The 17,002-nt window shown below is 43.2% G+C and overlaps 1 protein-coding gene across 7 annotated transcripts in view; it reads right to left on the bottom strand.

Annotated features, from left to right (window-relative positions):
- Positions 1-17,002, bottom strand: part of LOC106607297 (signal transducer and activator of transcription 3) — a 38,030-nt gene that overhangs the window by 2,960 nt on the left and 18,068 nt on the right. For 2 of the 7 annotated variants that reach the window (XM_014204116.3, XM_014204117.3), the window contains exons 2-21: positions 16,123-16,272; positions 10,370-10,706; positions 10,188-10,269; positions 9,858-9,991; positions 8,840-8,991; positions 8,430-8,588; positions 8,093-8,185; positions 7,895-7,954; positions 7,748-7,777; positions 7,533-7,626; positions 7,406-7,453; positions 7,153-7,236; positions 3,075-3,173; positions 2,756-2,891; positions 2,518-2,570; positions 2,319-2,413; positions 1,866-2,005; positions 1,482-1,700; positions 1,257-1,299; positions 379-441 (exon numbers count right to left, since the gene is read on the bottom strand). In XM_014204116.3, coding sequence (XP_014059591.1) covers positions 379-441; positions 1,257-1,299; positions 1,482-1,700; positions 1,866-2,005; positions 2,319-2,413; positions 2,518-2,570; positions 2,756-2,891; positions 3,075-3,173; positions 7,153-7,236; positions 7,406-7,453; positions 7,533-7,626; positions 7,748-7,777; positions 7,895-7,954; positions 8,093-8,185; positions 8,430-8,588; positions 8,840-8,991; positions 9,858-9,991; positions 10,188-10,269; positions 10,370-10,706; positions 16,123-16,250 — 2,249 coding nt within the window. In that variant the 5' untranslated portion in view covers positions 16,251-16,272. The remainder of the gene's footprint in view (positions 1-378; positions 442-1,256; positions 1,300-1,481; positions 1,701-1,865; positions 2,006-2,318; positions 2,414-2,517; positions 2,571-2,755; positions 2,892-3,074; positions 3,174-7,152; positions 7,237-7,405; positions 7,454-7,532; positions 7,627-7,747; positions 7,778-7,894; positions 7,955-8,092; positions 8,186-8,429; positions 8,589-8,839; positions 8,992-9,857; positions 9,992-10,187; positions 10,270-10,369; positions 10,707-16,122; positions 16,273-17,002) is intronic. The other 5 variants (XM_014204118.3, XM_014204119.3, XM_014204120.3 and 2 more) reach the window with 3 other exon arrangements.

Raw genomic sequence — 17,002 nt, 5'->3', positions numbered from 1 at the left:
AGCTGTAAACTAAACATGGCCAGTGTGGACTGATTTTAATGGAGTGATCATGACACCAGTACATAGACTTACAGGGAGTTTGAAAGGTGAATGATCCACTGAGGATGTGATTGGGAAAGGGAAGCCATCTTCGAGTAGGATGAACCCAACTGAAAATGGCTGAATACAATATGACTGGAAGCTGCTCTGGTGTTAGAACCAAGGAGAGTGGCAGTGAGTTGGAAACAAAACGGTGGGGGGGGGGGTTGTCTAAATGAGGAGGCCGAGAGACTTATTACTCCATTCCTTGTCTGAGTCTCACCCACCCTCTCACACACACATATGTAGAGAAACACACACACTTAGCCCTACATGCCGCCAACCCCCCCCACTGCCTACCCAGGGAATATCCCGTTCCCAAGCAGCTCGCTGTCCGGAAAGTCCATGAACACGGAAGGGCACCTACGGAGACATGTCAGGATCTCACTGAGCAATCCTCTCCAACACCCCCCTCCACCCAAACAGACACCTCTACCTATGTAGTACACATACTCATCTAATCCTACAGAGACAGGTCAGGTTCTCACTGAGCAGCCCTCTCCAACGCTGCTACACCCCCCCCCCCCCCCCCGAAAACAGTACCTCCACCCCTGGGTTAGCCAGTATACACACCCTTCTGATCCCTCTGCTAAACTCATACACACCCTCTCCGTCCCGGAATGGAGAGCACTGCATGGGCTTCAGAACACCTCACACACACTCTGTCTGTTCCCCTAGAAGTGCAAGGAAAGCTTTCTCTTTGGTTCTACTAGTGGTGTTAAAGTAATGGTGTTAAAGTAATCTGTATGCATGTCTGGGGATCGTTACTTGCTTCCTCCACTCTGCTTTGTCTAGAGAGATGTGTACACTTTGCTCTTGCCTGCCTACAGTCCTGTGCTTCCTGTTCTACTGTCCCCAGGCCAGACCAACAGCTGTTTAAATAAGGGAAAGACACTGACTGAATCCGTATGTCAGTTTGTTGGTGATAACTATATAGGAACGATCTGGAAACCACTCTTCCAGGGTAAAACTCCCACCCGCCCCACCCTTACACGAAGCCAACAAGGGGATGTTGTGGAGGACACTCAAACATTTCGTAGAAGAAAAAAAAAAGTTAAACATTTTGCAACATGACTGTCCCAGACTCCATTACACAACCTAGTGTGAAGTCACTTAGGAGCATTAACTCCTTTGAGGGAATTGAGCACTAACAGCTCTTAAGGAAAGTGAATACTTACGGGGTCACACAGATGAACTTTGTCTTTAAGTATGGTTGAATGGCTGTGGGAGAAAACCAGAACACCTTTAAACTTACACACAGATCAAAATATTCCCCATCTCACAAAGCATCAACCTCCAAAACAGTAAAGAAGTATTCATTATGGGAGGTACTTCTAGATCTTCTTCCATTAACTCATCCCACAGTTTTCATGTCAATACGTTAAACTTCCTGATTGACTTACTACTACACGGGTCTCCTAGTTCAGCCTCTGGAGCAGCTTCCGGTCGGCAGTACTTCCCAAAGGCGTCCTCCTTGGGGATCTCTGGGAAGAGGTAGACCAGCGGAGACACCAGGATGTTGGTGGCGTCCATGATCTTGTATCCCATAATGATCTCCGCAAAGGACATGCTGTTGAGCTGCTGCTTGGTGTAAGGCTCCACCGACTGGATCTGAGTCTTCCCTGCAGACACACAGAGAGAATGAGAGGGATATGAAACCATGAGACAAGAGCAATAATGAGATCAAACTAAATAATGTGCCACATAGACAAAGACCAATTGACATGCACAATAGAAAAGCGACAAAGACAGAGAGCGCCAGCCAGCCCAACACGCTGTCCTCTTACCACTGATGTCCTTCTCCACCCAGGTGAAGGTGATGCCTCCCTCCTTACTGCTCTCACTGAAGCGCAGCAGGAAGGTGCCAGGAGGCTTAGGGCTCAGGATGGCCCTCTCCCTCTCCTTACTGATGAAACCCAGAATATACCTGCACAGACCGAAAGAGAGCAGAGAGAAAAATGACATTTTTTTATGGTCACTTACACCAGATAGGACAGAGAAAGACTGAAAGGGAGACAATTTAACTCCATTACACTTGACACTTTACACTTGTGCATTAAGCCTAAAACCTGTACTCCTCCTCAATCCAGTTTCCCGCTATCTAGGGTTCAACGGTTCAGTATTACAGTTCTCAGCAGTGCGCATATGAACTCAGTGTCATGAACTCCACTCCCTCCAACTTGGATTTTGCCCAGCTGTTCCAGTAACAAGTTGGTAAACAAACAGAAGCGACCTCTCACCCTTCATTCCACAAAGCCAGGATGTACTTCTTGACCAGGTCAATGATGTTGTCCAGCCATACCCAGAAAGAGAAGCCTTTACCCACCATGTTCTCCTGAGGACAAAGGAGGAACTAATCAATTCAAACTGTGAAGCTGTTTACGACAGATAGATAGCTATAACAACATATCAAGAGAGACTGATTGGGCAATGAAATACTTTGCAGAACTTGGCCCAGGTGATCTGGCATCCAGAGTAGTTCACACACGGCCCTAGACAAACAACACAAACACATTTAGTAGGCATTGACACCATACAGACCATCCATAGAAATATATTTTCTAGGGTGGACACTCATTCTGCCTCTCATTCAATGTTCTGTGATAGACATCATTGTATTGCTATGGAGCCATCCAATCCAGATGAAGGTAGCGTTTCAGACAGAAATGTTCCTCGCCTAGTAGTTTCTCAGCCAGGGTGGTGAGCTGCTCGATGGTCAGGCCTCTCTTAGTGGTGGAGGAGAACTGCCAGCTCAGCACCTCCGCTACCTGATCCCACGTCCCCACCGGAGGCTTGGTGAAGAAATTCACATTCTATAGGACATGACAACAGGAAGAGAAGGTCAAGGTGGATTTCGCACACATTTTAACCCTCTCCAAGACAGACGCCAATGCAAAGAAGGTATGACACAGTAAAGATGACATCATTAAGACTGTATTTGGGGGCCAGAAGTTACAGGACAGCGGTCTAACGCGAGGTGGCGTAAGCCGTCTTACCTTGGGGTGGTTGGTCAGCATGTTGTACCACAGGATGGAGGCCCAGGCGTTGGGCATCTGGCAGATGTTGGAGATGACCACCACTGGTAGAGAATGGGTCTAATGGACCATAGAGAAAACACATGAAGAATGGTTAACCTCTCTAGGATGGGGGGCAGTATTTTCACATCCGGATAAAAAATGTACCCGATTTAATCTGATTATTACTACTGCCCAGAAACTAGAAAATGCATATAATTGTCTGATTTTGATAAAAAACACCATAAAGTTTCTAAAACTGTTTGAATGGTGTCTGTGAGTATAACAGAACTCATATGGCAGGCAAAAACCTGAGAAGATTCTGTACAGGAAGTGCCCTCTCTGACCATTTCTTGGCCTTCTACACTCACTCTATTGAAAAATGAGGATCTCTGCTGTAACGTGACACTTTGTAAGGCTCCCATAGGCTCTCAGAAGGCGCCTGAACGTTGAATGATGACTTTGCAGCCCATGGCTGAAAAACAGTAGCGCATTTGGTAAGTGGTCAATCTGAGAACAATGAGACGGGGGCGCGCGTGCACCAGACGACTCCATTTTCAACTTTGAGTCTTTGAACGAAAACAGGGTTTCCTGGTCGGAATAATATCGCTTTTTTACGAGAAAAATCGCATAAAAATTGATTTTAAACAGCGTTTGACATGCTTCCAAGTACGGTAATGGAATATTTAGAATTTTTTTGTCACGATACGCGTCCGCGCGTCACCGTTCGGATAGTGTCTTGAACGCAAGAACAAAACAGAGGATATTTGAACATAACTATGGATTATTTTGAACCAAAACAACATTTGTGGATGAAGTAGAAGTCCTGGGAGTGCATTCTGACGAAGAACAGCAAAGGTAATCCAATTTTTCTTATAGTAAATCTGAGTTTGGTGAGTGCCAAACTTGGTGGGTGTCAAAATAGCTAGCCCGTGATGGCGAGCTATCTACTCAGAATATTGCAAAATGTGCTTTTGCCGAAAAGCTATTTTAAAATCGGACACCGCGATTGCATAAAGGAGTTCTGTATCTATAATTCTTAAAATAATTGTTATGTTTTTTGTGAACGTTTATCGTGAGTAATTTAGTAAATTCACCGGAAGTTTGCGGTGGGTATGCTAGTTCTGAACGTCACATGCTAATGTGAAAAGCTGGTTTTTGATATAAATATGAACTTGATTGAACAAAACATGCATGTATTGTATAACATAATGTCCTAGGAGTGTCATCTGATGAAGATCATCAAAGGTTAGTGCTGCATTTAGCTGTGGTTTGGGTTTATCCTCTATGGGCTAGGTGGGACGCTTGCGTCCCACCTACTCAACAGCCAGTGTAATCCCGTGGCGCGTTATTCAAATACCTCAAAAATGCAAAAACTTCAATTTTTCAAACATATGACTATTTTACACCATTTTAAAGACAAGACTCTCGTTAATCTAACCACTCTGTCCGATTTCAAAAAGGCTTTACAACGAAAGCAAAACATTAGATTATGTCAGCAGAGTACCCAGCCAGAAATAATCAGACACCCATTTTTCAAGCTAGCATATAATGTCACATAAACCCAAACCACAGCTAAATGCAGCACTAACCTTTGATGATCTTCATCAGATGACAACCCTAGGACATTATGTTATACAATACATGCATGTTTTGTTCAATCAAGTTCATATTTATATCAGAAACCAGCTTTTTACATTAGCATGTGACTAGCATGTGACTAGCATTCCCACCGAACACTGCCGGTGAATTTACTAAATTACTCACGATAAACGTTCACAAAAAACATAACAATTATTTTAAGAATTATAGATACAGAACTCCTCTATGCACTCGATATGTCCGATTTTAAAATAGCTTTTCGGTGAAAGCACATTTTGCAATATTCTCAGTAGATAGCCCGGCATCACAGGGCTAGCTATTTAGACACCCAGCAAGTTTAGCACTCACCAAAGTCAGATTTACTATAAGAAAAATGTTATTACCTTTGCTGTTCTTCGTCAGAATGCACTCCCAGGACTTCTACTTCAATAACAAATGTTGGTTTGGTCCCAAATAATCCATTGTTATATCCAAATAGCGGCGTTTTGTTCGTGCGTTCAAGACACTATCCGAAAGGGTAAATAAGGGTGACGAGCATGGCGCATTTCGTGCCAAAAAAAATCTAAATATTCCATTACCGTACTTCGAAGCATGTCAACCGCTGTTTAAAATCAATTTTTATGCAATTTTTCTCGTAAAAAAGCGATAATATTCCAACCGGGAATCTGCGTTTAGGTAAACAGACGAAAGAAAATAAAGCATGGGGGTCGACTCGGGCACGCGCCTAAGCCCATAGTACTCTGATCGGCCACTTGCCAAACGCGATAATGTGTTTCAGCCAGAGGCTGCCTCGATATCATTCCACTTTTTCCCGGGCTCTGAGAGCCTATGGGAGCCGTAGGAAGTGTCACGTTATAGCAAAGATCCTCAGTCTTCAATAAAAAGAGCCAAGATGAACAACAACTTGTCAGACAGGCCACTTCCTGCATGGAATCTTCTCAGGTTTTGGCCTGCCATATGAGTTCTGTTATACTCACCGACACCATTCAAACAGTTTTAGAAACTTTAGGGTGTTTTCTATCCAAAGCCAATAATTATATGCATATTCTAGTTACTGGGCAGGAGTAGTAACCAGATTAAATCGGGTATGTTTTTTATCCGGCCGTGTCAATACTGCCCCCTAGCCCTAACAGGTTATGTGACATTATATGCTAGCTTGAAAAATGGGTGTCTGATTATTTCTGGCTGGGTACTCTGCTGACATAATCTAATGTTTTGCTTTCGTTGTAAAGCCTTTTTGAAATCGGACAGTGTGGTTAGATTAACGAGAGTCTTGTCTTTAAAATGGTGTAAAAATAGTCATATGTTTGAGAAATTGAAGTAATAGCATTTCTAAGGTATTTGAATATCGCGCCACGGGATTCCACTGGCTGTTAAGTAGGTGGGACGATTTCGTCCCACATACCCTAGAGAGGTTAACCTGGACGTAGGACCAATTAAGATATACGTATGGAGCAGAAGCACCTTTTGCCAGGCTTTCAAAACTAACCTAGGTTGTTAGGTCATTCTATTCAAGTCTGACATGAAATGCCATTTAATACATTCCTTAAATTCTATTATTCTTTGGATTGCTGTGACAAAGTAGTGGGCCGTACGGGAGGAAAAGCTGTCCATGTTCTGAGTGAGATGGCAGAGACATGGAGTGCTTAGTCCCTCACTGAGAATTAAGTCTTTAATCACACAGCAGCACCCCTCGCCTCGCTAAATGGTGTCGTTTATAGAAGACGGAGTGTTGTGATAAATTATTTCACAACGTGGGTGTGCCAAACGCTCTCACACACACACACACACACACGCTAATTTCCCTCCATTTCTCAATGCTAATGTGTTAATTATCCTGGCTAATGCATTTTCACACTGCTGTGTTCAGGGGGGGCATCGCCGCAGTGTTGAGCTTAACACAAAGCACTAAGCCCTGCAGGACATAACCATTAGATGAATGATTCCTGTGTCCCAGCAGGGGGCTTGGGCTAGCTACGGTGATATCAGAGGGAGGAACCATGTTGGAGGTAAGGGGGGTGTAGAGCAGGTCAGAGACGGATTACCCCTGGAGTTGCTCCACCGGCCGGGGGTTGAGGGAAGGGATGATGGGGCGAGGAGAAGCAACAGTAGGAAGCATGGAAAACAAGTGTGATTACTGAATCAGCTCATTGGTATTCTGTACACGGGGAGAGCAGAGCCAGGCCCCTGGAAGCCTAGGGCACCATCAAGCTAATGATAATGACTATTTTGTCTATTGGCTTGCGCGTGTGTGCCAGAGCTAACTCGTGGCCTTAAATATCTAATCTCCATGTAATTACTGCTGACTTGGGTTAAGGTGGAGTTAGGGGACTACATGCTGAGTGTTTGGTGTCGCCATAATGATACTTGACAAAGACCACCTGGGAGTCAGGAAGCACAACAGCAACTCCCCAAGCCGCCTGTGTGCACACAGGTAGAGAGCGGAGCTCGGTCTCACCTCCAGGTCGATCTTCAAGCCCTGGTGGTAGACCTCTGTCTCAAAGGTGATGAGGTGGAGCTCCTCTGTAACGATCAGGGAGGCCTGGGGAGGAACAGGACAGTCAGGGTTAAAGGTCGGTTGATGCTACTGCTACTATCAATACTGATGGCAATAGTACTATAAACTCCCAAAATGATAAGTTTAAGTTAACAGTATAGCTACATCAGTCACCATAAGAAAAGGAGCATTCAAGATTGAGTGTGGGACTCACATCACTGTTGGTCCGGCCACCATTGCCACACCTCTGTTCCCTCAGGGTCTGAAAGAGAAGGGCAGTTATCAGCCAAGCCACATACTGTACAGTACCACACTAGACTGACTAACAGACAGTCACTCACCAGGTGTTTGAACTCTGCTGACAGACTGCCGTTGTTGGACTCCTCCATGTTCATCACCTTGGTGTTGGTACCTAGGATGTTGAACTTTCGGGACCTGGGAGATGCAGGGTAGAGCAGGTAGGGTAGGTTATTCACAGGCTCCATGGCAAAAGGGACATTCTAAGATTGATAGCTTAGGAGACAAAGGGTTTCAACGTAACATAAAAGTCACTTACCCTCGAATGGCAGCCACGTCCCCAGATTCCCTGCGAAAGAAACAACAGAGGTCAATTCACCTTCCCTGGGACTGAGTCGATCGCTGTGTTCTATGCAAAATCAGACCTGATCGTGGGAGTGATGGACGCAAGGCATGAAAAACTCACTTGTCAATAATAACTTTGATCTTCAGCTGGTAATTCAATTCTGGAAACTTCACCAGTAATCTGAAAAGAGAGAAAAGATTTGGAAAATAACATTTGGTGAGAGCACATAAAGCAAATGCCAAAGACATCAAATAAGGCAGTTTGTATTCAACACAGTCATCAACTGGTGGCATTGAGTTGTCCCGCAGCTCCCCTTACCTGACTTTGTTGGTGAACTGCACACCGGTCTTGATGACCAGCGGTCTGTCTGGATGCATGGGCATACAAGGCTGCCTCTCCACCACGAACGCACTGCAACACAATGACCAGATAAGAGGCGGTGCATTGGGGCACAACGGTGGAAGTCTATGATAGATGAGGCTTCAGAGTTTTGTCTAATGCCCATCATAATAAAATGTCAAAATATCTCCATATTTTCCAAAGGCTATGCCATGTATCCAAAACATCTGAATATTATGCAAATTCGATCCTATAATAAATATCCAAACGATCTGGACATGTGATAGATATTGAAGCTAAAAGAGAAGCTCCCCACCTCTTCATGAGGTTCCTGAACAAGTCCACGATCTTCTCCTCCAGAGCGGGCCGGTGCTGGATGATGGGGTCTCCCTTATAGGACACCTTCTGCTGGAGCTCCTCCAGCTTCTTGATCTGCTGGCGGATCTGCAGCTGAGACTCAGCCAGGGAAGTAATCCTAGAGGTCACAAAGGTTAATCTAGGTCAGTCATCATTATGGCAGTGCTACCTTGTTTGTTAAACAAATTTGGAACTACAATTTCATCTTATGGCGTCTTGTATGGACTACAAATAACAGCAACTTCTCCTTCTTCGCCTCTGACGTTTACTCTACATGAGTGTTGGGGGGGGATAGATAGTGTACGGTCATGGGGAGGGCACATAAAAGGAATTTAACGTGGAAAGTAAAGGCTACTAATGGTAACTGACCATGTCTCCAAGCGGTCCAGACAAATGTTGGGTGGTCCTCCGATGCAGGCAATCTGCTGCCTCCTCTTCCAGTCAGCCAGCTCGTCATCTGTCAGGTTCTTCTGGACAAAGTCCATGGCTGACAGCAGCCCTGCCATCTCAGTCACGATTTGCTACAACAGAGAGGGACATAACCAGTGTTAGTGATATTCAGGGGGCTCTGGAATTACTTTTAAGATAAGATATATTTGATTAATCCACACGAGATGGACATCAGCCGCAGTGCAGCACCCAATGAGCAGTTTAGGGGGTTAAGTTCATTGCACCTGAGATATTGATGCCAGCAACCCTCCGGTTGCCAGCTCACTCCCCGCCAGCACTAGGATTCGAACCGACAACCCTCCGGTTGCTGGCCTGGTTCTCGAACGTCGAGGGTATGATTATATCTCGCGCATGATTCTTAGGATGATTATCATGTTAGACAACATGATTAGTGAATTTGTTTTACAATTTTGGCCCCAGGGAAATTTTAACTAAATAGTCTCCAGCCTCACATTCTTCAACATTTGACAGCTATTACCACCCTCCTCATCTTGCTCATAAATATCTAGTGCCTGACAGCAGCAGGAATATTAATTTAACTCAATTGAAAATTAATGATCGAGCATACATTAATATCAACACACATACAGATCTCTGCATGTGTAGTGAAAGGTACTGCTGCTGAGTCCAAATGTTTATGTCGGGGCTGCAACGGAGAGGGAAGCAGGCCTGCTTGGGGCAGACAGTTTGAGCTTGCTGCTGACAATTAGAGAATGACTAACCCAATTCTATAGCTTACTATTTAACAAACATGTAAATATGCAGGTTTATGTAATTTATTGCACGCATGTCTGTAGTTCGAGCAGAATGTCAACTAGCTTAGCCTACTTATCGCAGAAATTCGGACTATCCTGATTCAGGGTATTAGGACCCTCCAAGAAGGGGTGTACGATGTAGGGTCAGATGGACACTAAGGAGGGGTGTATAAGGGCCCTACCCTCCTGAGCTGGTCCAGAGCACTCAGCATCTGTTCCAGCTGAGACATCTTCTGCCTGGTGGCTGCCGCCTGGCTGTTCCCATTCATGTCCTGGGACAACTCTGAGCAAATAGGAGAGGAGTTGGGTGGGTTATCTGTAGATTTAAGAGTCAGTGATATTTGGTAGTATTTGATGGCGGGCCAGAGTTTCAAAACAAGAACAAGCTAAATAAATAGTAATAGTAGAGTATAAAATTCGAGCCTCTAACAGACTCATATCCTATCCATAAATTCCGATACAATTCTAGATGTCTTTTTATAGAATTTGATGTAATATTAAAAGAAACTTACCACTCTGACTTTTAAGGGTCTTGTAGTTGAAGTCAAAATCATCCTGGAGATTCTCAAGCATCTTCATCTTTTGTTCCATATCCTATTGCAAAGTAACAAGCAAAGCATGTAAATCAAATGAGGTATTAAATAACATGCCTGTGTAAAACCACATATTCTTTGGACTAAACATGCAGTCTCACCTGCACCCTCTTCCTGATGTCCTGCAGGTTGTGCTCCAGGATCTGTTGTTTCTCCGTCACCACAGTGCCAGACGGGTGAGACGCCGTTCCGTCCTGTGCGGCGGTGGTGGCAGTCTGCAGCAGCCTCTGCTCCTCCCAGAGGCAGCGGGCTACAATGCGGGCGATCTCCATAGGTTTCTCCAGGTACTTGGACTGCAGGTGCTGCTTAATGCGCCGCAGGTTGTGCTGGTAGAGCACGTTGTTCTCCTGCAGGAAGCGGCTGTACTGCTGGTCAATCTCCCCCAGCAGGTTGTGGAACACCAGCGTGGCGTGGGACTCCTTGTTCGCTGCGTACGCCCTGCATAGCGCATATAGAGTGGTTTAGCGAAAGCTTATGCTTTTTTTCTTTTATTATCTTTATTTATTTAACCAGGTAGGGTATTGAGATCAACCTACAGTAACAACCTAGCCTCTAATAAATATTCATATCTCTAGTTATCAGTCAAACAAATTGTAAAAAATAAATCCACAGATAAGATATATGCTTTCCGAACGCAGTGTATTCAGACCACTAGACGTTTTCCACATTGTTACGTTACAGCCGTATTCTAAAATGGATTAAATTGTTTCCCCCCCCCCCTTATCAATCTACACACAATACCCCATAATGACAAAGCAAAAACAGGTTTTTAGAAAGTATTATTTTTTTAAAACTGAAATATCACATTTACATAAGTATTCAGACCCTTTACTCAGTACTTTGTTGATGCACCTTTGGCTGTGATTACAGCCTTGGGTCTTCTTGGGTATGATGCTACAAGCTTGGCACACCTGTATTTGGGGAGTTTCTCACATTCTTCTCTGCAGATCCTCAAGCTCTGTCAGGTTGAATGGGGAGCATCACTGCTAGGGTTCAAGTCCGGACTCTGGCTGGGCCACTCAAGGACATTCAGAGACATGTCCCGAATCCACTCCTGCGTTGTCTTGGCTGTGTGCTTAGGGTCGTTGTCCTGTTGGAAGGTGAACCTTCGCTCCAGTCTGAGGTCCTGAGCAGGTTATCAAGGATCTCGCTGTACTTTGCGGAGTAGTCTCCCAGTCCCTGCCGCTGAAAAACATCCCCACAGCATGATGCTGCCGCCACCATGCTTCACTGTCGGGATGGTGCCTGTTTTTTCCCCCAGACGTGACGCTTGGCATTCAGTCTAAAGAGTTGAATCTTGGTTTCATCAGACCAGAGAATCTTGTTTCTCATGGTCTGAGAGTCCTTTAGATTCCTTTTGGCAAACTCCAAGCAGGTTGTCATGTGCCTTTTACAGAGCAGTGGCTTCCATCTGGCCACTGTACCACAAATACCTGATTGGTGGAATGCTGCAGAGATGGTTGTCCTTTTGGAAGGTTCTCCCATCTCCACAGAGAAACTCTGGAGCTCTGTCAGAGTGAACATCAGGTTCTTGGTCACCTCCCTGACCAAGGCCCTTCTTCGCCGATTGTAACAGTTTGGCCGGGTGGCCAGCTCCAGGAAGAGTTGGTGGTTCCAAACTTCAACCATTTAAGAATGATGGAGGACACCATATTCTTGGGGACCTTCAATGCTGCAGGCATTTTTTAGTACCCTTCCCCAGATCTGTGCCGCAACACAATCCTTTCTCAGAGTTCTACGGACAATTCCTTTGACCTCATGACTTGGTTTTTGACATGCACTGTCAATTCCGAGTCTCATAGCAAAGGGTCTGAATACTAATGTTAAGGTTTTTCATTTTTTTTATATAAAAAGAAACAATTTCAAAAAATCTGCTTTGTCATTATGGGGTATTGCGTGTAGATCGATGAGGAAATATTTTAATTTAATACATTTTAGAATAAGGCTGTAATGTAACAAATGTGGAAAAAGGGAAAGGGACTGGACTACTTTCTGAATGCACTGATATCCATGAAATTAGAGGTCGACCGATTAATCGGAATGGCCGATTAATTAGAGCCGATTTCAAGTTTTCATAACAATCGGTAAATCGGTATTTTTGGCCACCTTTATTTAACTAGGCAAGTCAGATTAAGAACACATTCTTATTTACAATGACGGCCTAGAAACGGGGGTTAACTGCCTTGTTCAGGGGGGATTCGTTTTTGCAACCTTCGGTTACCAGTCCAACGCTCTAACCACCTGCCTTACATTGCACTCCACAAGGATTATCAGGCTGACTACCTGTTACGCGAGGACAGCAAGAAGCAAAGGTAAGTTGCTAGCTAGCATTAGACTTATAAAAAACTATCAATCTTAACATAATCACTAGTTAACTACACATGGTTGATGATATTACTAGTTTATCTAACGTGTCCTGCGTTGCATATAATCGATGCGGTGCCTGTTAATTTCTCATTGAATCACAGCCTACTTCGACAAACGGGTGTTGATTTAACAAACGCATTTGCGAAAAAAGTACTGTCGTTGCACCAATGTACCTAACCATAAACATCAATGCCTAACAGGAATATTTAGACTTAGTCACCCGTTAGATAAAATACGGAACGGTTCCGTACGTCACTGAAAGAAAAAAAAACTTGTTTTCGAGATGATAGTTTCCGGATTCGACCATATTAATGACCTAAGGCTCGTATTTCTGTGTGTTTATTATATTATAATTAAGTCTATGATTTGATAGAGCAGTCTGACTGAGCGGTGGTAGGCAGCAGCAGGCTCATTCATTCAAACAGCCCTTCGCTGTGCTTCAAGCATTGCGCTGTTTATGACTTCAACCTGGGTGGGTATAATTTGTGGAACGTTCCAACAGGAATCTATTCCAAAAACTTCGTAAATAACAAGGTTTCCAAAAAACAATGCATACAAAGTTGTATAGCGGCAGAATAAGATACCGGGTAGGGAGTGGTCTATTTCATTGCGTTTTTCACTCATCACGTTTATTCCGAAAAATGTCTGTCCTCACATGTCTGTTTGCCTATGGACAAACATTAAGAATAAGCTTCGTGGTGAGTTGATGCCTATTCGGCAGCTAGTTAGCTAGGTTTGTATGCGTTGCTACTTTGTATGCGTTGTTGGTTGGCAACCTTTTACTTTACGTTTTTTTGGAACAGATTCCTGTTGAAACGTTCCACAAATTATACCCACCCCTTCAAGCCTGTCACTCCCAAGATTAGGCTGGTGTAACCGATGTGAAATGGCTAGCTAGTTAGCGGGGTGCACGCTAATAGCGTTTCAAACGTCACTCGCTCTGAGACTTGGAGTAGTTGTTTCCCTTCCTCTGCATGGGTAACGCTGCTTCGAGGGTGGCTGTTGTCGATGTGTTCCTGGTTCGAGCCCAGGTAGGAGCGAGGAGAGGGACGGAAGCTATACTGTTACACTGGCAATACTAAAGTGCTTATAAGAACATCCAATAGTCAAAGGTATATGAAATACAAATCGTATAGAGAGAAATAGTCCTATAATTCCTATAATAACTACAACCTAAAACTTCTTACCTGGGAATATTGAAGACTCATGTTAAAAGGAACCACTAGCTTTCATATGTTCCCATGTTCTGAACAAGGCACTTAAACATTAGCTTTCTTACATGGCACATATTGCACTTTTATTTTCTTCTCCAACACTTTGTTTTGCATTATTTAAACCAAATTGAACATGTTTCATTATTTATTTGAGGCTAAATAGATTTTATTGATGTATTATATTAAGTTAAAATAAGTGTTCATTCAGTATTGTTGTAATTGTCATTATTACAAACAAATAAAATAATAATAATAAAAAAAAACGGCCGATTAATCGGTACTGGCTTGTTTGGTCCTCCAATAATCGGTATCGGCGTTGAAAAATCATAATCGGTCGACCTCTACATGATATATCTATGTATCTATGAAAATATGACTCACTGAATCTAATTTGCTTTGGTATGAAACTAAGAACCATTTGGCAGGAAAGATTGAAAGATATTTGCATAAGGAGCAGACTTTTACAGTAACAAGGAAGTTTGGGAACTGAAATAGCTTTTGGGTAAATCCATTTGAAGTCACTTTTTGACTGCATCACTTTTGCTTAAAACAAAACTTTCCATACATGTCTGCCAATGGAAGAAGCGGTCAGAAAGTGACTTTTTGGACCTGATTGCCAAAACATGGTGGTCAGAAAGTGACTTTTCGGACCTGAATGCCAAAACATGCTCAAAGTTGAACCATTTGGCATGCCCCAGCACACCATGAGACATCCATGTCTTCATCACTGGAAAATATCAACGGTTGAGTTTGATATGAATTAAAAGTGTTGTTAAACGATTGTTTATTATTTTATTTGTTTTATTAATAAAAACAATATATTTTTTTATCTTCAACATTACCTAAAAACGTGTGAACACTGATTTTTTTCATATTCGCATACCTTGTAGCTTAGACCCTAGTTTAGATCCTCTGAGGTTGAGACACAACGTGCTGTTGAATACAGGGTGGGTGTCATTTCAATCCTAGAAATATAATTAATAGAATGGCCTGATCAACTCTATGCGAAGGAGATGTGTCGCGCTGCATGAGGTAAATGCTGGTCACATCAAATACTGACTGGTTTTCTGATCCACGCTTTTTTAAGGTATCTGTGACCAACAGATATATCAGTATTCCCAGTCATGTGAAATGAATAAATTAGGGCCAAATGAATTTATTTCAATTGACTGATTTCCTTATATAAACTGTAACTCAGTAAAATCTTTGAAATTGTTGCATGTTGCATTTATATTTTTGTTCAGTGTAATTACTACCACAAAGATGACTGCCGGTCCACCCACCAGGACCAACGAATGTCAACTTAAAAATGGTCATGTCTATTCTATTATGTATATTTCAATAGGTTTCTTATGGATGATAGACAGTATAATTTAAAACATATTCCCATTAAGTCAAGATTCTCTGATGTGTGGACCTACAACCATCTTTATGGTACCATTTGAAAGTTTCCCATTTGAACACATTTATCAGCCAAAACATGACACCCACCCTATATTCAAGAGCATGTTGTGTCTCAACCAATGGCAAGTACAACACAAAAACCTTAGATGATGTAAAACAGGTTCTTAGCCAAAATATATGCGAATATGAAAAAAACAGGAGTTTACGGGTTTTTTGATAATTGACAATAAAGGTTAAAAAATGAAATTATAAAATAGTTTGACAACCCTGTTTGTAAGCTTTTAAATTACATTAATCTCAACCATTTATCTGTTCCAGTGATGAAGACATGTCTCATGGTATGGTGGGGTATGCAAAATAAGTCAACTTTGGCATTCAGGTCCAAAACGTCACTTTCTGAGCACTTCCACAATGGGCAAATGTGTATGGAAGGTTTTGTTCGAATCGAAAGGGGTGCTATCAAAAAGAAATTGAATTCATATGGAATTACCCTTTTTCCTGGCAGAACTGACAACTTGCCATCATGAGATGCCAATTAGGTGAATCATTTCCTGTGTGTTGTTCCCTGACGTGTTCCCTGCTAACAGTCTAGCTGTAATGTTGTTGATGCTACTTCAAAATAAATCAAAACGATTGTAGAGGAAAATCAATGCCACACTGATGACTAAAGTCAACATTTTTGAAAACAATGAGCGCGAGTGGATGACATATTTCCTCCCCCACTACTAACAAATAGAATGAGCAAGCACAACAATGAGCCATGTCATCCTGCCGAGTGTTGCCAGCAGCAGTGGTGTTAGTGAACTGTGGGTACTAGGTACCCATTCTGTAGTGATGGTGTGAACCACAGGAACTAGGAAAATACACACCAGTCCTGGCTTTCGATCCAGGGGGCGAGGAACTGCCGGAGCTCCATGGGGAAGCTGTCGCTGTACAGGTGGTACAGCTGCTCCAGATACCTGGTCTCCAGCTGCTGCAACTGGTTCCACTGGGCCATGCTGCCGGCTGCCTCCACAACCCTGTAAAGGACACACACGAGGAAACAGTTTGAGGGAGAAATGGAAAGCAAGGAAGACACAAGGAAGCTAGATACTAATGAGGGGAACAGCTGTGGTCTCTTGACCATGACAATGATCGGCTCTTGAGAGCTAGCCAATGCAGGACGAAACCTTGAGGCCACCGTACATTATGTCTCTACTTTGAAACATTTCCAATACCTTGATCAATTGATTTGTTTTAACTCCGATTGTCTTGAATCTGATGAGAGCATGTATAGACATATTCAACCTGACAGGAAAACCTCAGAAACCGAAGACAAAAGTATCTGATGGTACCTCAGCCAGCTTCCTATAAACAGAGACATCCTGTTCAACTCAACACACAGCCTTCACCGAGAAACACAGACCAACATAAACCCTGGCCTTTGGCCTGCCCGTTAGGTGAGGTGACCCAGATAGAAACCCTTTGGTCTCCCTCCAGCCCAGGTCTGATACTAGCAGATTTATTCAGCATTACAAGAAAACTATTCAGACTTCAAAGTAAACAGGAACCACATCATTGATATTCATTCCCAGTTGAATATAATGTCACTGCTGTCATCGTCAACAAACCATTGAATTATGTAGGCCATGTAATGCAGATGACACCGTCTGCATGTTAGCACAAAAAGGTTTCTGCTCCACATTCCTTCCATAACAGTGTAATTATATTTTCAAAGTGAAAGTGATTTTCCATAACAGCGGTCATGAT

This window comes from Salmo salar, chromosome 06, assembly GCF_965601325.2.
Source record: "Salmo salar chromosome 06, fSalSal1, whole genome shotgun sequence".
Taxonomy (NCBI): Eukaryota; Metazoa; Chordata; class Actinopteri; order Salmoniformes; family Salmonidae; genus Salmo; species Salmo salar.
The sequence above is the reverse complement of the archived record's forward strand: the minus strand, read 5'-3'. Positions and strand labels throughout refer to the sequence as shown.